The 21,445-nt window shown below is 41.5% G+C and overlaps 1 protein-coding gene across 1 annotated transcript in view; it reads left to right on the top strand.

The window, feature by feature from the left end:
• The window catches only part of PCSK5 (proprotein convertase subtilisin/kexin type 5), a 437,218-nt gene that overhangs the window by 325,161 nt on the left and 90,612 nt on the right, over positions 1-21,445 (top strand). The window contains exon 21 of the mRNA XM_044273909.1: positions 15,621-15,723. Within this exon, the coding sequence (XP_044129844.1) occupies positions 15,621-15,723 (103 nt within the window). The remainder of the gene's footprint in view (positions 1-15,620; positions 15,724-21,445) is intronic.

Raw genomic sequence — 21,445 nt, 5'->3', positions numbered from 1 at the left:
CCAGTCTATATCTGGGTAGTTGAAGTCCCCCATAATAATCACCTCATTATGATTTGCCACCTTGTCTATCTCGTTTAGTAGTAGATTTTCTGTGGACTCTGGTATATTAGGTGGTTTATAATAAACTCCGATTAGCAATTTATTATTGTTTTTAGCTCCATGTATCTCTACCCACAGTGACTCCACATGTTCATGTCCCTCACTTATATCTTCGCGGAGTGTGGGCTTTAGACCGGACTTTACATAAAGGCAGACCCCTCCCCCTCTCCAGTTTTGACGATCCTTTCTAAACAGACTGTAACCTTGTACATTAACTGCACAGTCATAGCTATCATCCAGCCATGTCTCAGTTATTCCCACTATGTCATAGTCCTCCTCACACATCACTAATTCCAGCTCCCCAGTTTTATTAGTCAGGCTTCTGGCATTAGTATATATACATTTGAGAGGTTTATGTATATTTTTTTACACTACACCTTTCCTTCTGAACTGTTCTAGTCCCTCCTTCCATTCCTGCCCCAGTCCCACTACCTTGCCCACGGTCTCTATCTGCACTATCTTCCCCTCCTATAATGTAATTTCCCTCCCCCCCAGTCCCTAGTTTAAACACTCCTCCAACCTTCTAGCCATCTTCTTCCCCAACACAGCTGCCCCTTCTCTATTGAGGTGCAGCCCGTCCCTACGATAGAGCCTGTAGCCGATAGAGAAGTCGGCCCAGTTCTCCAGGAACCCAAACCCCTCCTTCCTACACCAGTTCTTGAGCAACTTGTTAATCTCCCTAATCTCCCGCTGCCTTTCTTGTGTGGCCCGTGGTACAGGTAGTATTTCGGAAAATACTTCCTTTGAGGTCCTTGACCTAAGCTTTTGACCTAAATCCCTGAAATCATTTTTAAGGACTCTCCACCTACCCCTAACTTTGTCATTGGTTCCGATATGGACCATGACCGCTGGATCTTCTCCTGCCCCTCCCAGTAATCTGTCAACCCGATCCGCGATGTGTCGAACTATAGCACCAGGAAGACAGCACACTGTTCGGCGATCACGGTCTTTGTGACAGATTTCCCTATCTGTTCCCCTAATAATGGAGTCTCCCACTACCAGCACCTGTCTGGCCTGCCCTGCTCTCCTGGTTCCCTGCTTACTGGAGCTGACATTCCCCTGACTGGCAGAGGAAGTGTCCGGCTGCAGCAGTGCCGTCCCCGGACTGACATCCGCCTCATCTGCCAAAAGTGCAAACTTGTTGGGGTGTGTCAGATCAGGGCTAGCCTCCCTGGCACTCTTCCCTCTACCCAGGGGTCGAGTCGAGGGGGAACGCGTGGGAACGGCGTTCCTGCACTTTTTTCATGGCAGGAACGCCGTTCCCTTTCAGCCTCAAGCCAGGAGAACGCGGCTGAAATCAGATTCACATGGTTCACAGGGAGCGGAGGCGAGGCGCTGTGTGAAGCGCACTGTGCAGGGCAGGCAGAGTGAGGGAGGGAGGAGGGAGGAGGAGCGGCTTCAGTTGAGAGTTGAAGACGGAAGTAGAGGAAGCTGTGTGATCCGGTGCTGCAGCTGCTGGCTGCGACTGACTCACTGTCTGACTCCTCTCATGGCTGAGCGCTCCCCCTCCTCCTATCCTGAGCCTGCGACGAGTGAGACTGTCTGCTGAGGTGAGCCTCCGTGGCTGGACCATCCGACCCGACTGGGGTCCTGGTGGTCCAGTCCCCAGACCAGTCTAGACTCTAAGTGTCTGTGACTGACTCCCTGAGTGGGTCAAGCGATAGATCAGCAGGATTAATGTTCACAGCCTGGGTTGGGAGGCCCCCCTTACCTTACCCTGGCCTTAGGCAAGTGACAAACTGCCCCCCCCCCCCCCTCTCATCAATCTTAGGCAACTTGGCAAGTGACAAACCCAGCTCTGCTACATCTACAATGAGCAACTACAACAAAATGTAATGCCAAACTGCAGTTCCTCCATGTGATTGTGATGCCTTGGATAGCTTCCACTGGACCCACAGCCTGTGGGTCCAGTGGAAGCTATCCAAGGCATCACATAGAGGAACTGCAGTTTGGCATTACATTTGTTGTAGTTACTCATTGTAGATGTAGCAGAGCTGAGTTTGTCACTTGCCTAAGAATGAGGGGGGCAGTTTGTCACTTGCCTAAGGGAGGCAATAGCTACGCCCCTGCTCACCGCCGCCTTCCTGTTCCTCGGCTGTGAGGGCTGCGCACAGGAGCCGTGTGAGTCGCTCTGTGACGTCACTCCGTGCACAGCCTACAGCAGTAGAAGAGGAGCATCTGCGTCCAGGAGCAGGAGAGGTAAGTGTACGTTTTTTATTTTATACTAAAGGCGTATAGGCTGAATGGAGAGGCACTGACTGGAGGCTGGTGGAGGGGGCACTCGGGGCTGGTGGATGGGGCAGCACTGGGCGCTAGTGAATGGGGCCCTGGGGGCTGGTAAGAGGCACTGGGTGGGTAATGGAGAGGCAATGGGGGCTGATTAGAGGCACTGGGGGGCTGATTAGAGGCACTGGCGGGCTGATGGAGAGGCACTGAGGGCTGCTATCTGAGGTCTGATTGTTGGTCATTCATATTGGGTTCTGATCTGAGGTCTTATTTGGGTCTTATTAACATTGGGGTTCTGATTGGTCTGACCTGAGGTATAATGAAAAATATATTTTTCTTATTGTGCGGTGCCCACTTCCAGCCCTGAGCCCAGCTGCCTAGAGCACCCCTGAGGCCAAGCCTGTCAGCACCCCTGAGGCCAAGCCTGTCAGCACCCCTGAGGCTTCAGAACTGTAAGTAAATTATATATAAGGGGAGGTTTTGTTTTGATCAGAATGTGTACATTTGGCTCAGTCCGCAGCGACACAAATTACAGCATGCTAGATTTTCTGTGCTTTTTTTTTTTCCCCCGCTACACGTAGCTTTCAAAAGCCCATTCACATGTATTGTATTTTAAAGGGGGTTTCCCATCTCAGACAATGGGGGCATATCACTAGGATATGCCCCCATTGTCTGATAGGTGCGGGTCCCACCTCTGGAACCCGCACCTATATAGAGAACGAAGTGGGGAGACTTTTGCACTTGATTGTGTAAACTGGCACTTTACAATAAATGTAGCACTGAATTTTCAGCGAAATATATATTATTTTTTTTGGGGGGGGGGGGGGGTTTGCAGTGGATCTTGGGTGAGTTCCCACACTTTTTTTCCCAGGACTTGACCCCTGCCTCTACCCCGCTTTCTAACTGTTACCCAGCTAGCTACCTCACTTTCCTCAGCCTCCTCTCTGTCACCCTCCCCCTCATCTACCCCAAAGAGTGCTTGCTCGGTGAGAAGCAAACTCTTTTGCAAATTGTCAATGCCTCTCAGTGTTGCAACTTGCCCATTTAGAGACTCGAATTGCGATTCCAAACGGGTAATTTGCTCACATCTTGAACAAAGATATACACCCTCGAACGGCTCTTGCAGGACTGCATACATCATGCAAGATGTGCACTGGACTGCGTTGCCAATTTTGCAACACATACTAAATGGGGATTACACCACAAAAGCGAAAAATACAATATAAAGTAGTACTAAGAAACTGGCTAATTGCAGTCCCCCACTGAAGTCCCTGAATCTAAAGTCACTTAATCTTAAGTCACACACTTACGCAACCACACTTAATCAACCACGCGTCGCAGTCAAACTCGATTTATATATCTGCTTATATAAATATAAATGCAGCTCACTACACCAGCCTGGTTTCTTTTCCCTCTGGATTAAAAAAAATGACTTTTCTGCTCAAAAAAATCCCTTTATGTACAAGTGTCACTAGATTGTTCAGCATTGTAGATGTCTTTCATATTAAATGTGCCAGTTCTTTTTTTTTATGTTTATAGGATAAAGAAGCATAACAAATAAAAGAGCAAAGAGTATTATTATTATGGCTTTATTAAGATTTAACGTGGCGAAGATGTGGTTCATACAGTAACACTCCAGCAAAAAAGAAAGTGAAATAAGAATCAGCGCCCAAGTATCGTAAACATATCAGAGCAAATACAGGCAAGAAGCATACAGTATATGATTATTAGAAGTTATTAGAAATTAGCACCCATGAATGGGTCAAAATCCAAGTGCGGCTCCATAGCATGTCAATTTTCAAATACACAGCAGAAATCTGAGAGTTTGCCATCTAAAAATTCCCTTATTATAAATCTGAAATTTCATTCTAAGAAATGGTCCATTTCATCCAAGGTTTAGTTGTAGTAAAGCTGATTGTTATTTCTGTTACTGTGTGATACTGTGAGTGCTTAACCCCTTCAGGATCCTGACATTTTTCCACCTTAAGGACCAGGCCATTTTTTGCAAATCTGACATGTCACTTTATGTGGTGATAACCTTAAAACGCTTTTACTTATCCAAGCCATTCTGAGATTGTTTTCTTGTCACATGTTGTACTTCATGACAGTGGTAAATTTGAGTCAAAATATTTAATTTTTATTCATAAAAAATACAAAATTAACAAAAAATTTGGAAAAAGTCGCAATATTCTAAATTTCTCTGCTTTTAAAGCAGATAGTGATACCTCCTAAAATTGTTATTACTTTACATTTCCCATATGTCTACTTCATGTTTGGATCATTTTGTAAATTACTTTCTTTTTTTAGGACATTAGAAGGCTTAGAAATTTAGAAGCAAATCTTAATTTTTAAGAAAATTTCCAAAACCCAATTTTGAAGGACCAGTTCAGGTCTCAAGTCTTTTTGTGCGGCTTACATTATAGAAACTACACACCTTAACGTATTCAAAACTGATTTTACAAACTTTGTTAACTCTTTAGGTGTTCCACAAGAATTAAGGGAAAATGTAGATGAAATTTCAGAATTTCACTTTTTTGCCAGATTTTACATTTTAATCAATTTTTTCAAGTAACAAAGCAAGGGTTAATAGCCAAACAAAACTCAATATTTATTGCCTTGATTCTGTAGTTTACAGATACACCCCATATGTGGTCTTAAACTACTGTATGGGCACATGGCAGGGCGCAGAAGGAAAGAAACGCTATATGGTTTTTGGAGGGCAGATTTCACTGGGGTAATTTTAAGTTGCCATGTCACATTTGAAGACCCCCCTAGAGTAGAAACTCCTAAAAAGTGACCCCATTTTAGAAACTACACCCCTCAAGGTATTCAGAACAGATTTTACAAACTTTGTTAACTCTTTAGGTGTTCCATAAGAATTAGAGGAATATGTAGATGAAATTTCTGAATTAAATTTTTTGGGCAGATTTTCCATTTTAATCAATTTTTTTCCGCTGACAAAGCAAGAGTTAATAGCCAAACAAAATTCAATATTTATTACCCTGATTCTGTAGTTTACAGAAACACCCAATTTTTTATTGTAAACTGCTGTACAGGCACATGGCAGGGCGCAGAAGGAAAAGAGCGCCATTTGGTTTTTGTCTTATGTGGGGGGCTCATTTTTAGGTATGAGATCACTGTTTGATTGGTACTTTTTTGGGGTGCATATGACTTTTTGATCACTTGGTATTACACTTTTTGTGATGTAAGGTGACAAAAAATGGCTTTTCACCTGAGGGGTTAGATCATGTGATATTTTTATACAGCAGGTTCTTACAGATGCAGCAATACCTAATATGTATACTTTTTTATTTATTTAAGTTTTACACAAAAAATGTTTTTGTGTCGCCATATCTGAGAGTTCTGTGACTGCCGGGTCTGTGACGCTGATCGAGCGAAATGTACGGCGCTGGTCCTTAAGCGATGTCCACCAGCACCATACATGTAGGACGGGGGTCCTTAAGGGGTTAAAGTCTACCTCCAGTTGCAAACAAGTTTTCAGAAATGAATAGTACTAGTGACTATAAGAAACTTTGTAATATATCTTATTAATGAATTATGATAAAATGCTTTCCTCCTCTTTCTCTTCATTCAGGCTTTTATCTATTGATGTTCTGTCTCTAGCCTCCTACACAAAAGTATATGAAGAGAGAAGAGAGGATGAGGAGGCTGCTGTCAGCTAGTGATTTATTACCTCTCTCTGAACAGTGCAGGAACCTTAACTTACTAAATATAGTACAGTGAAAAGTGCTAAGTGTAGCAGAGGTAAAAAAAACTTTTGCATCTCTCCATAGACATCATTGTTAAAGGTGGGCAAAGCAGCTAAAAGCAGATAGAAGCATTTTTCTTTAACAGGAAATATTGCAAAGTTTCTTATATTCACCTGTATTATTCATTTATGGAACATTATTTTATAACTGGAGGTCTACTTTAAACTTCTTTGGTACTGCGCAGAGATTTCAGTTACTGGAAATATGACACTACATTCTCATAAAAGGCCCATTCAAATCACTGGCAGTTTTTCTACAATGTGATTTAAAAATCTAAAGCGACACTTCTATCATATTTCTTTTTATCACATCTTAAAAGCAGATATGTGAATATTTTGTGTAGCCTTTTTTTTCTAAAAGAAAACTGGTGAAATGGGTGGTTTTCTGGATATAATTTCATATAGTCACTCCATGTATTATACTTTCTACCCTGGCTCTCAAACTTTCTCTTTGTTTCAACTCAATCATAGTATCATTACAATAATAAAAGCAATGTTCTTTTGTGGGCATCTATATCTACACCTATCAGCAAAACAATACAGCTGTCATATTTTTATCCCAATTCTATGCCTACTATTATCGTGAGGATTACTCTTCAGATAACATTTTCCCCTCACAGCAGCAGTAAATTGACAATAGATTATCTATATAGGAGGTTTTATCATTTGTGTTCACTGTTACAGAAGGACAATTTTGTAAAATTATTCTGTAGATACTGAATTAGAATAAATTTACCATTTACTGATGGGAGTGTACATTTAAATAACAAATCTCTGAGCAGTTCCCAGGGGTTTGATCAGTTCTGGAAATCTGTGGTAGTCCAAGGTCACAGGCTTCACAAATGTGAAAGATCAGTTCCTTCTCATTGGATTTCCTCTTTAAAGGGAATCTGTCAGCCTGATTTTGGACCATTATCTATAGTAATATGTGAGTAGTACTGCAGATCAGGAGTCTGGATCATTATTTTTTATTTCCCTACTGCCCCCCATTCCCCTGCTGTCAGCGCTCAGAGCTGCACTGAAATACACTGAGTCCTCTCAATTATGGTAGAACAGCAGAGCAGTCCTGACTGTGTATTTCAGTGCAGCTCTGAGCGCTGACAGCAGGAGATCAGGGGTCAGTAGGGGAAAAAAAATTGTGACCTGGACTAATAGTCCAAAAACAGGATGACAGATTCCATTTATGAATAGTATTAACGATTTATTCATGAACTAAGACAGGACAGGCCTTTCCATTATTAATAATTTTTAGTTTCTTTTAGAAAATAAAAAATATTTCTTCAGCAGAGAGGAAAATGTAGTATATCAGCAAATGAAATGGAGCCTTCATACTGATATCACTGAATCTCTAGTTTGCTGAGTTTAATTTCTTTTCAATGCTAAACTATAAATTAGTTCAATACTTCCAATCTCATTCAAAGTACAAATTAATTGAGGTTTGGTGTCATGTTTGTGTATTCATCTTTGGCTTTTATCACAATTACAGAAAAGTCTTTTATTACCCTTGGCGACAGAAGACCCTGCTTGTTATAGAAAATTCTTCTGATTACAAGAAAAGCTTTATTAGAAATCGATGCGGTGTGAACTTTGAGGCTTTAAACATTGTCTAATTCCTAAATGGCTGCTGGCCTTTTGACTGATACATTTATTAAGTGAAATTTGGTCATCTTAAACAGTTTCTGCAATCTGAGCAAATATTAGTTGGAAGACAAAAACAGGAAGACATTGTATATTTGTATATTTGATAGATTACCTAATAAGCAGTGTTCTCAGGGGTACATACACTTGGGAAGCACATTACAATGAGTTGTTTTTGGCCACTCACACATCTTGCTGTGGTTTTGAAGCACAGTCTTAGCCTTACAGGTGATAAATGTAAAATAAATGTGTTTAACCCGTAACCCATAAAAATCAAGTGTCCAAAAACTGTACGATAAAATCACAGTAAGTCATGGTAAAACTGAATATGTTTTTTGACCTGTGTAAATGTACTGAATAGCCTCAGAACCTTCTTTGAAAACCTTGTAATTTCATTCAATAAAATTAGATTGTGCTCTCATGAAAAAAAAATCAATAATTAAAAGTACTAACGATAATTATTTGCAATAATAAAAATCACATGGTATTTGCAATAAGCATATCTCATTATGCTCTGGTGATAACTTTCGATCCCCACCCTTGAGCAGTGCGAATGCCGATTGACCACAGAGGAGGATAGTCTATCTGAAGTGGTTATCTGGCAAGTTTGAAGGGGAAATTATTTAGAAAGGACTCAAAGTGGGATAAAAACATAAACAAAGGTATATTTACCTCAGTGATTGCCCTGGTCCTGTTCCAATGCTTATCAGTTCCTTCTGATCTCTACTTTCTTGCCCCTTCTCAACATGCATGAAGTGACTTTAACAAAACAGCATCTGATATACCTTTCAAAAAATAAATCACATCTACAGCCTGCCAGCGAATGATCGCCGCTGGCAGGCTGTCGATGAACTCGTTTACCTTCGGTTCCTGTGAACGCGCGCTCCTGTGAGCGAGATGACGAGCCGGCGCGTCAAAGAGGAATAACCCGGCCGCCCGCAGGACGCAATCCTGCGTTAGGCGGTCGGGTAGCGGTTAACTGTTATCTCTACATATTAAAGGGGGTTATCCAAAGGTTAAAACATGCCCCCCGATGCCCAGGCACTCATATAGATTATACTTACCCTGCTCGACAGCACCCATGTCATCTGCCACTGCATCTCCTGTCACCCGTGATGCTAGGGAAGCTCGTCCCCCATCACGGCCTGCTATTGACTGCTTTCCCCATCGCCAGACATGATCCGCACGATGGGGAGATGCAGCGAGGATCAGGAGAGATGCGGGTGCTGGGGAGCCCAATAAGTATATTCTATATTAATGGCCAGAGGGCATATACTGGGGGGCATGTTTTAGATTACCCCTTTAAGTGACAGAAGTTATACAAAATGTCATAAGCTGTCTCATACACACATGGACAAGTATAGACCAAGATATGCAATGTAAAGCAATGCTAATATTTAGTCTATGTTTCAGCATTTACGGCTACATTGCTTCCGTGTCACTGTATGTTTAGCCTATTTTATGACTTGTACAATAATAGCAGCTATGCTCTTAAAAAGGGTTGCCCGGGTTCAAAGCTGAATCTGGACAAACCCATAATTTTACCCAGGCAGCCCCACTGACAAGAGCATCGGAGCAGTTCATGCTCCGAGGCTCTTCTTTGCCTTGTGCTGAATTGCGCAGGGCAAAGGCATTTTGTGGAGTTCCAGTGACGAACCAAGCTCTGTTTCAGGCTGCCAGACGGAGGCTTCCACCGATCAGTGAGCCTGGTGATGTCACCAGCACTGATGGGCGGGCTTTAGCCCTGCCCTAGCCTGTAAAATGGCTAGGGCAATGCTAAAGCTCGTCCATCAAAGCCGGTGACATCACAGAACACACTGCTGGACGGAAGCCTCCCCCTGGCAGTGTGTTATAGTAAATAAAAGAGCCCCTACCCTGCACTATCCAGCGCAGGGCAAGGGACCGCATCGGAACATGCTCCGATTCTTAAGTCAGGAGGGCTGCCTGGGTAAATTATGGGTATGTCCGGGTTCAGCTCTGAACCCGGACAACCCCTTAATAAAATGATGACAAAATTATCAACAAGCATCTGCAGAGACATTTTAGCTAAGAGGCTACTCTATAAGTCCACCAAACCTTGGCCTTGCCTATAAAGTCTTCCATAATTTACAATCTGAGAGGTTTTAGAACCCATATGTACTATTCTATTCTTATATCCCTTGCCATGTCCTTGCTTGGGTTTCAAATAATGTCATCAATTCCTAATAAGTGGTTCCAACAATATTGTTTTAATTACTCAGTTTTTTTTACTGCTCATTGCAAGCACTGATATTTCATACTGATAGACAAAGAAACAAAGAGGTGAAATGATAAATTCAAAAGGATTTCATTGAAACACAATGGGGGTTTGCAAGGAAGACTGTACAGAAATCTGATTTACATTATACATTTATATTCCATATTACCATGTCAATGTACGATTGTCAGGGCAGCAGTAAATATAATGGTGCCACCTGTTTTATTGTGTTTTAAAAGTTAATGTCAAACAGATGGGTCCAGATGTCCATGAGATAATCAAGATCAAAAAAATATTCAATAAGTAAAGTAAATCAGGTTGGTAGCCATACACGAGATTTCAGGTTAGCCTAGGTTTGCGGAAATTGAAGACATTTTACACAGTCGAGTCACACTGCCATGACCTACTTTCCATGTCAGCAGCGCATAGATCATGAAGGAAGTCACATGTGGTGAGATGGCTTGATAGGTATATAAGGAGTGCGATAGACTGTCTGCACACATATCCCTTGTTGTTGTCATGGGTAAAAGGGGCAATTTATTAGCGTTGCAAAAAAAGGATGATTATTGGGTTTCCAGCCAAGGATGCCAGTATTCCTGAAGCTATGCAGTTTGTGAACTGTTTGCGTTCTGCTGTGGTGACACCATTGCGAGCAAGCGACATGAAAACTGCAGAGCACCACGTGCCATGGATGTGCGAGCTGAAAATAGGCTACACAAGTGCATGAGGGTGGACCAATATGCCACAGTGGAGCAGTTCACCACCAAAATGAGCCAGGGGCCTACCAGATGTGTGTCTAAAAGAACTGTTCCGTGAACCCTTTCTATGGGGCTCTGAAGCAGATGGATGGTCACTGCAACAATGCAGAAAAGGTTTCAATTTTCACATTGGACCTCCGCTGATTTTCAAAAGGTTGCTTTCTCTGATGAGTCACAGTTTCTGCTTGATTGAACGGATGGACATTGCCATGTCAGGCGAGAAATATCAGAGAACAAACACCCTGCAACCATTTTTGGAAGAACACAAGCTGGTGGTGGCCCCCTTACGCTCTGGAGAATGTTTTTGTGGAATTCTTTGGGCCCACTCATCCATATGGAAGGTACTTTCAACCAATTCACATACACCCATGCATGCTGATTGTCTTCCCTGGGACTGATAAGATCTTCCGGCAAGACAATGCAACAAGTCATAAGGCTAGCAATGTCCAACACTGGTCGGAAGATCATGACCAAGACTTCCAAGTACTACTCTGGCTTCCTAATTCTCCAGATTTGAACCCAATTGAGCATCTGTGGAACCACCTTGATCACTGTGTTCACTCTATGGATCCTCCCCCACACACCCTCCAGCAGCTGTAGGATGCACTCCAGTCATCATGGCTCCAGATACCTGTGGCTACCTACCAGGACCTTATTGAGTCACTCCCAGCCCATCTAACTGCTGTCCATGCTGCACATGGAAGTTACTCTGGATCTAGTCATAATAATGTGACTTGACTGTGTATATAGAGTTTGAGTACTTGTAAAACAGAGGAGGTTGACCTGCTGCTTTGGGACAACAATCAAAGTAGCCCTTGAACCATGCTTGCCATTTTATGTCAGTTTTTTACATAATTTTTGCCCATATATTATGGCTATAACACATATGGTGCAAAGATAATATTGTCATATACATCCCATATTATACCAGCATATAGCACCCAAGTAATTTAAAGTATCAAAATAATACTCCCTAACAGTCAACATAATGTCATCATATAATTCTTGCACATTACCCCCCACATAAAATACCACCTTTTTATGAAAATAAAAGAATAACACTTTGGAGCTCAAAAAGACCTAACTCAGTTCTTAATTGTCACAAGATTTGTTTAATGGTGCAATAAAATCAATATCTCTTCCATTTCCTTCGAAATAAAACATTGGCTGATCTTCATTTCTGAATCTCATTGCCCGGACAGTCCTAAGTAATCCCATCAAGTATATCAGGTAATTTATAATACACTCTCAGTGGAGAAAAAAAAACTTGGACCAAATCATGGCTGAGAAATATGAAGTGAGAAATAATTTATGATGCCCATATTCATCTGATCATGCCCAGGTCACACACTCCTCTCGCTCTCTCCTGTTCTACGTGGGGGTCGGTTCTACTTCATTTAAGAGCGATCAATTGTAATTTGCCATCTCGGTGTCTTTCTGATAAGAAAACCATTGAAACACTTACTAATCCCACAAAGGTTGCTCAGCGCTCAGTATCCTGAACATGATTTAATGACATTGATTTTGTGTTTTTATTACAGCTCAGAAATGAAATACTTGGTGTTCTTGTCTCCATTGTAACCTGAATCCCATTATGTTGTAAATGATTAGATCAGTAAAATTAGACACGTTTTGGTGATGAACAGGAGGAATAGATTTACCTGAGCCTATAGTTTATTTGCAAAGCGCTTTTCCAGCTATTTTGTTAATATGGTTGTTTACAAATTATTATATGATGATTGATCTCTCTAAAAGTTGTATTTTTCTAAACCAATTGTATTATAATATTGGGTTGTTTGCATTATATTGCTCTGATCACAAGACCCATTTTTACATGTGGAGTGGACGTAATAAATATATAAAGCTGATCAATGGTTTGCTCCACTGCAATTCACATGTAGATGTTATGGCTGATTTCTTCAGCAGCACGTCTCTTGTGTTTGGTATTCAGTTCACTGTTTTCTATGTAGTAAAACTGACCTGTGACCTTCATTCTCCGAGTCAGTACGATTATGGAAATATCAGATTTATATTGTTTTTCTTGTATTTTAATATTTTATTTCTTTTTAGCACATATTTTGACCCCCTTAACTTTTTTTTATACCTATGTCTGTGGGAGGGCTCATTCTTTTGCAGGCCGATCTTTATACCATTTTTGGGGTGTGTGGCTTTTTCGTCACTTTTTATTAATTTTTTGGGGTGAATCGGCCATTTTGATGATGAATCGGCTATTTTGATGTTTTCATTTCTATTACACTGTTCACTGTAAGGGAATAAATATTTTTATATTTTAATAGTGGTGGTGTTTTCGCATGTGGCAATGCCTAAGATTTTTTTTTGTAAAAACACAAAATGCAATCGCACACTGCAACCAGCACTCTGCCCTGCCTTTATGCTGGATGTTGAATAAGGCATTGGTGTACATTTTGGCCAAAGCGTAATAAGCCACTCACCACGTCAAGGTCGCCTTCATGAGTGGTCCCTAACACTAGTTCCTACCTTTTATGGGCCATGACAGCCACATAAAGTCCAGGGAGCGCAGGTACAGCATGCTCCCTGGACTTTATGTGGCTGTCATGGCCCATAAAAGGTAGGAACTAGTGTTAGGGACCACTCATGAAGGCGACCTTGATGTGGTGAGTGGCTTATTACGCTTTGGCCAAAATGTACACCAATGCCTTATTCAACATCCAGCATAAAGCAGGGCAGAGTGCTGGTTGCAGTGTGCGATTGCATTTTGTGTTTTTACATTTATATCTCTATTTCGCCACAGCAATCTGCACCTGCTAGGGGTTTTGCGGGCTGAAATTTTCCATATTTTTCTCTTTGTAGTACATATTGGAGGCGTGGCGATCTCCAAGCAGTCAAGCACACCTGTCCAGTTAATCTGCCCCCTGGAGGCTGGTTTTAAAGTCAGTATAAAACTGACTCTGCTTATACAGCACCTACCAGTAGCCATTAGGCTCCAGGAGAAGTATAAAGTGGGCTCAGCATGCATGTGAGTACTTGCATCCCTGGATCCGATGAAAGCTGTAATGGCACCGGACGGGGTTAAAAGCAGAGTGTGCTTGGCGTGCATGCTGTACCTGCGCTCCCTGGACTTTATGTGGCTGTCATGGCCCATAAAAGGTAAGAACTAGTGTTAGGGACCACTCATGAAGGCGACCTTGACGTGGTGAGTGGCTTATTACGCTTTGGCCAAAATGTACACCAATGCCTTATTCAACATCCAGCATAAAGGCAGGGCAGAGTGCTGGTTGCAGTGTGCGATTGCATTTTGTGTTTTTACATTTATATCTCTATTTCGCCACAGCAATCTACACCTGCTAGGGGTTGTGCGGGCTGAAATTTTCCATAAGATTTTTTTTTCATTGTTTATTTTTATTATGGAGAATGGGAGATGATTTAAATTTTTTATAGTTTTTCTACTTTCTTTTAGGCACCCAAGAGCCTAACATTATGCAATCATTAGATAGCCTCTTCTGTATATCAATGGAAATAAATCCACCTGCAGGCCTACATTGGAATATACCTGTAAAAGGCATCAGAACCTCAGCAGGCTCCATTAATTGCTGTGTGGGGGAGCCATTGTAGGCCTGAAAGTGCAGTACTTCTGGGTTTTGTTCTCTCAGATGCCGTGGTCAAGTTTGACCGCGGCATCTGAGGGATTTAATGCCTACAATCGGCAGTATTACCAATTGCCGACATTAGCCCTGGGTGTATGCTGTATAAAACAGCAGCAACATGATGGCTTTGGCATCTTTAAAGACTGGACTTCTTCCATACTGTTATAACAGAGGTCGGGAAGGAGTTGAAGCGATTCTGTCAGCAGTTTTGACAATTCTAAACTGCTGACAGCACCAGGTAGGGGCTGGAGAGAGCAAACATTCCTTTCATGAAGCTTTTATTAATATCATTAATATGAATATTAAGTTTTATTCTGCCAGGAGGTGGAGCTTCACTATAATATGCACTCTGCTCTCAGCATTGCGCTTCTTCACAGCCAGTCACTCTGCTTCCAACCAGAAGGACACTACAGCTGTCACTCAGAGCAGAGAACTTAGCACAGGGATCAGCAACCTCAGGCACTCCAGCTGCGATGAAGCTATGACTTCTAGCATGTACACTTGCTTGAATTCCCATAGAAGTGAATGGAGCATGCTGGGAGTTGTTGTTGCAAAGCAGCTGGAGTGCCGGAGGTTGCTGTTTCCTAATCTAGTAGAATAACACCAGTTAAAACAGATCACAGATCAATCTCTGCCGTGATCTTATATAATGTAATTCCCATAGACAGCTGCTTTAACTGTTCTTTTAGAACTTGAATTAAAACGAATGAGTCTCATGCTTTACGTTTAGGCTTCATGTTTTCAGGTACAAGAGGGCATGCTAAGCGTGACAAGACCATTAAAGTCCGGCTCACTGCTAGATAAACATAGTTTTGCACTGTTCTCATTTCATGGTCACATTCAGAGCCACAAATAATCAATATACATCTTATACATATCCAGATAGAGGAGAATCTATTATTCTACCAAATGTCACCGATAATACAATACAATCTATACAACCGTCACCAAGACAGAACTGGAGCATTGTAGTTATTCTACCCTTTACCCTACGGTAGGTACCTTTTACCCTTAGGTCATTGCCAAACTAATCCCAGATTTATACAGCATATTAACATTAAATAAGACATAACTGCATTAAACATTTGCCTGCTTTGTCATACTTTTGGTTTTCACACTTGGTTGAGACTAACACCCTAAAAAACCTTCTTAGCTTGTCTTACTGTTGGCTATACATTCACTACATTACTGTCGCTGAAATATTTTTTATGTCTACTTTAGATTGTCCTGCTGAACTGCACTTTAACCTGTCTTCTCCTCCCTTCCAGGCGAATACATTGAAAAAGCTGGACACTGTATGCCCTGCGATGCCTCTTGCCATAAGTGCACTGGTCCTGGAAGGCATACTTGCATTGGCTGCTCTATTACCAGGTAAGATCATTTACCACTGGTGAAATATAAAATCAATAGATTCCTACACGGTTGAGTCACATTATCATCACCAACTAATATCCAGAGTAACGGCCATGTGCAGTGTGGACAGAAGCTAGACGGGCTGGGAGTGACTCAATAAGGTCCTGGTAGGTTGTCACAGGTATCTGGAGCCATGCTGATAGCAGTGCATTCTACAGCTGCTGGAGGGTGTGTGGGGGAGGATCCATAGAGGAAACATTCAAGTGAGTTCAAATCTGGGGAATTAGGAGGCCAGGGTAGTTCTTATAAGTCTTGGTCGTGCTCTTGCAACCAATGTTACAATTCTAGCCATGTGACATGTCGCATTGTCTTGCTGGAAGATCCCTTCTGCCCAAGAGAAGACAATCAGCATGTATGGGTGTACATGATCTGCAAGGATGTATTACACCCAAACCAGTTGAGAGTGCTACCACATGAATGAGTGGGCTCAAAGAATACCACAAAAACATTCCCTAGACCATAATGCTGCCGCCATCAGCTTGTGTTCTTCCAGCAGTGGTTGCAGGATGTTTGTTCTGTGATATTTCTCACCTGACACACCAACATCCTTCAGTTCGGTGAACCAGAAAATGTGACTCATGAAAGCAGACAACTCTTTGCCAGTCAGCAGAGGTCCAAAGCCAACACCGACGCAAAAATTGAAGACTTTTTTTTGGCGATGTAACTTTGTTAGCAGAGGTGCAGTGACCATTCATCTGCTTTGGAGCCCTGTACGCAGTAGGGTTCACTGAACTGTTGCTTTAGACACACGTCTAGTAGCCCCTTGGTTCATTTTGGTGGTGAGCTAAACCACTATAACGTGTTTGTCTGTCCTTGCGCAGAAGTGAGTGGTCAGAAAACCCATTTAAGAGTATGGTCACAGGGGATTGATATGCTGCGGATTTGCCTCTGTGGATTTGTGTGTGGCAGATCTGCAGCATGTTATAGTACTAGCAAAGGTGATGAGATTTTAAGAAATCTTATACTTAGGGCTTATGCACACAAACGTATTTTCTTTCCGTGTCCATTACGTTTTTTTTCGGACCATATACGGAACCATTCATTTCAAAGGGTCCACAAAAAAAATGGAAGGTACTCCGTGTGCATTCCGTTTCCGTATGTCCGTATCTCCGTTCCGCCCAAAAATAGAACATGTCCTATTATTGTCTGCATTATGGACAAGGATAGTACTGTTCTATTAGGGGCCAGCTGTTCCGTTCCGCAAAATACGGAATGGACATGGACGTCATCCGTATTTTTTTCGGATCCGTTTTTTGTGTACTGCAAAATTCATACAGTCATGTGCATGAGACTTATGCTGCAAAAAAAGTAAAATAACCTGCAGTGCAGATGTTAAATTTGCAGAATATCAATGTGATGTGTGTGCCAGATGCCCAAGGTGAAATCATTGGCAAATCTACTTCAAAGTCCACAACAAATGTACATGAACATGCAGATTTTACTTCAAATTTTATTTTATTTTTTACAGAATTTATTGCTGCAAATTAAGTCCCAAGTAGAGGTGTCCTTAAAGGGGTTTTCTGGGACTTGAAAACCTATCATCATCAATACCAAATCAGTGGGAGGCTGACACCCAGCACACCGACCGATCAGCTCTTTCGCCTGAAATGTTAGAGTTTCCAATGCCGTCATACTGCAGCTTCCAGCTCTGTACACTGTATAGTTGTTGGCGATTGTGGCTGCCCGAAAAAGCTGATCAGTGGCGGAGTCGGATGTCATACCCTCACCAATCTGCTATTGACTATGACTGAGGATTGACTATCACTATCTAAGAGGCAAAAAAAAAACTTTATAGAAGATGCAATGTAAAACCAGAGCTGCAGCCCTTTCATTCTCAGGACTGGTGGGCGTCCCAGAGATTGGGCCCCGCTGATCTTAAAGTACTGACATATCCATCAATATGCCATCAGTTTATATCATAGGAATACCACTTTTCCAGCCGCTGCCTCTATAGCATTATCTGTGTCACAGTGATGTGGCATATTCTGTCACCCGATCAAGACCAGGTTTATGGCTGTACTGGTGTCCGGCTTGTATGACATGAAGTAGTCTGGTTATTAGGCTGCAGGATGTCTAGTTGCTTTATTCTTTCCTTGCACACAGAATGAATCTCTCAGTGAGTGAACAGCAGTCAATGTAGTCCTTGTACATTTAAGACATTTTCCAATTAGGACTGTAAATAGAGACCAAAGAGAGAAAAGTAGGTTTGAGGTTAAAGAACCCTATATGAAAATATTCCTTCCATCATTCCAGCATAGTTCAATGTGATTTATTTCACCGTCTTAAAGTTTGAGAATTTCTTCTCAAAACCCGCAGATAAAAGAGTCCAATTTTATATATCCAATTACAGCCAGCGTATAACCTAATCTGTCCCCAAATAATTCACCTTTACCTTTACCAAACATCAAAGTGACAATTGTCAAAGTACTTTTTACCCAGCAATGACCACAAGCCTCTAATAACGGCAGTGACCTGAGGCCTTGGAACTGGCAGAATCTCGCTTTAATTTCTGTCTTTGAGCTTTTCATTTAATGTAGGTTTCCCTGAAATCTGCCAATTAAGTTTAATTGAAAACCATCTCTAACTAACGTGTATATTTTATTAGGATACCATTCCCCCAAAAAGTGTGTTTAACAAAACTTATGTCACTTTTTAATGAGTCAAAAAATTTGATGGTGATATTAGGATAGCATGGTAGCGGGAAAATGTTAAATGCACATTTTCAGTTCCTGTCCTCTCATTATGCCATGTCTTTTCCATTGTATTGCCCTCCATACCTTTCTTTCCAATGTGCCCCCTTTTACTCTAAATCTCATGGCTCGTTGGACAAGCATAGTGCTGGAGGCGTCTCTAGTCAAGGGTCTCTTCCTCACAATGAACTGTGTACTGACTGAAGGGTGATGTTATCTCACAGCCATTGAAAGGGCATTGTGAAACATGCTGGTGGCCTTTGTCCCTTTGTAAGTGTGAAGAAGTTCATCCCACTCCATCACAAATATACTGTCTATTCACTGGAGTGGCTGCGCTTCAGAGGGACTCAGTCTGCATTATGATGTCTTTTTCTAGGAATTCTTTGGTTTGCTGGGAGACCTGTTAGTTTTGTAACATTACATACTTCACAAAGTAATTCTCTTCAAAGCTGTGGTTTTATGGAACAGTTTACAATAGACTGAACTATATGTATTGTATTGTTACATCCCATGTCTTACATTGTCAGACAATGTTAGTCTAATATATATATATATATATATATATATATATACTGTGTATATACTGTGTAATAAAAAAATAGAGTAGGACAGCACCACTTGCTTGAAAGCAATTCACTTCTAGCGGCTGTGCTCGTGGCGTCAGGTCCCGGCCTCAGGGACCCCCCAAAAATGTAGACAGACTTTTGAAAGGTCACAGCACTCTCAAACTTCAATCCAAAATTTAGTGTTTAATTACACACAAAAAACAGCAACGTTTCGACATGTAACTTGAGAAAGACTTGTATGTCGAAACGTTGCTGTTTTCTTGGTGTAATTAAACACTGAATTTTGGATTGAAGTTTGAGAGTGCTGTGACCTTTCTAAAGTCTGTATACTGTGTAATATATATATTGGACACATCTTCTCATTAAAAGAGTTTTCTTTATTTTCATGACTATGAAAATTGTAGATTCACACTGAAGGCATCAAAACTATGAATTAACACATGTGCAATTATATACATAACAAAAAAGTGTGAAACAACTGAAAATATGTCATATTCTAGGTTCTTCAAAGTAGCCACCTTTTGCTTTGATTACTGCTTTGCACACTCTTGGCATTCTCTTGATGAGCTTCAAGAGGTAGTCACCTGAAATGGTCTTCCAACAGTCTTGAAGGAGTTCCCAGAGATGCTTAGCACTTGTTGGCCCTTTTGCCTTCACTCTGGGGTCCAGCTCACCCCAAACCATCTCGATTGGGTTCAGGTCCGGTGACTGTGGAGGCCAGGTCATCTGGCGCAGCACCCCATCACTCTCCTTCATGGTCAAATAGCCCTTACACAGCCTGGAGGTGTGTTTGGGGTCATTGTCCTGTTGAAAAATAAATGATGGTCCAACTAAACGCAAACCGGATGGGATAGCATGCCGCTGTAAGATGCTGTGGTAGCCATGCTGGTTCAGTATGCCTTCAATTTTGAATAAATTCCCAACAGTGTCACCAGCAAAGCACCCCCACACCATCACACCTCCTCCTCCATGCTTCACGGTGGGAACCAGGCATGTAGAGTCCATACGTTCACCTTTTCTGCGTCGCACAAAGACACGGTGGTTGGAACCAAAGATCTCAAATTTGGACTCATCAGACCAAAGCACAGATTTCCACTGGTCTAATGTCCATTCCTTGTGTTTAGCCCAAACAAGTCTCTTCTGCTTGTTGCTTGTCCTTAGCAGTGGTTTCCTAGCAGATATTCTACCATGAAGGCCTGATTCACACAGTCTCCTCTTAACAGTTGTTCTAGAGATGTGTCCGCTGCTAGAACTCTGTGTGGCATTGACCTGGTCTCTAATCTGAGCTGCTGTTAACCTGTGATTTCTGAGGCTGGTGACTCGGATGAACTTATCCTCCGCAGCAGAGGTGACTCTTGGTCTTCCTTTCCTGGGGCGGTCCGCATGTGAGCCAGTTTCTTTGTAGCGCTTGATGGTTTTTGTTACTGCACTTGGGGACACTTTCAAAGTTTTCCCAATTTTTCGGACTGACTGATCTTCATTTCTTAAAGTAATGATGGCCGCTCGTTTTTCTTTACTTAGCTGCTTTTTTCTTGCCATAATACAAATTCTAACAGTCTATTCAGTAGGGCTATCAGCTGTGTATCCACTTGACTTCTCCACAACGCAACTGATGGTCCCAACCCCATTTATAAGGCAAGAAATCCCACTTATTAAACCTGACAGGGCACACCTGTGAAGTGAAAACCATTTCAGGTGACCACCTCTTGAAGCTCATCAAGAGAATGCCAAGAGTGTGCAAAGCAGTAATCAAAGCAAAAGGTGGCTACTTTGAAGAACCTAGAATATGACATATTTTCAGTTGTTTCACACTTTTTTGTTATGTATATAATTCCACATGTGTTAATTCATAGTTTTGATGCCTTCAGTGTGAATCTACAATTTTCATAGTCATGCAAATAAAGAAAACTCTTTGAATGAGAAGATGTGTCCTAACCTTTGGTCTATACTATATATATATATATATATATATATATATATATACATACAGGTAAAACTCGAAAAATTAGAATATCGTGCAAAAGTTCATTTATTTCAGTAATGCAACTTAAAAGGAGTTGCATTAATGCAGCTTAAAATTAGAATATTGTGAAAAGGTTCAATATTCTAGGCTCAAAGTGTCACACTAGGCAGCTAATTAATCCATATCCCTGAGCAAAGGTTACCTCAAAATTGTGACTTTGGGGTTTCATAAGCTGTAAGCCATAATCATCCAAATTATAACTAATAAAGGCTTGAAATATCTCGCTTTGCATGTAACTGAGTCTATCTCATATATTAGTTTCACCTTTTAAGTTGCATTACTGAAATAAATGAACTTTGCACGATATTCAAATTTTTCAAGTTTCACCTTTATATACACTCTGCAGATCACCCATTGTAACCGTGATCTCCTCTACCTAAAAGTTATTTTAAAAGGGATTA

The sequence above is a fragment of the Bufo gargarizans genome, chromosome 1 (genome assembly GCF_014858855.1).
Source record: "Bufo gargarizans isolate SCDJY-AF-19 chromosome 1, ASM1485885v1, whole genome shotgun sequence".
NCBI classification, from domain to species: domain Eukaryota; kingdom Metazoa; phylum Chordata; class Amphibia; order Anura; family Bufonidae; genus Bufo; species Bufo gargarizans.
This window is presented reverse-complemented; position numbering and strand designations above follow the sequence as displayed.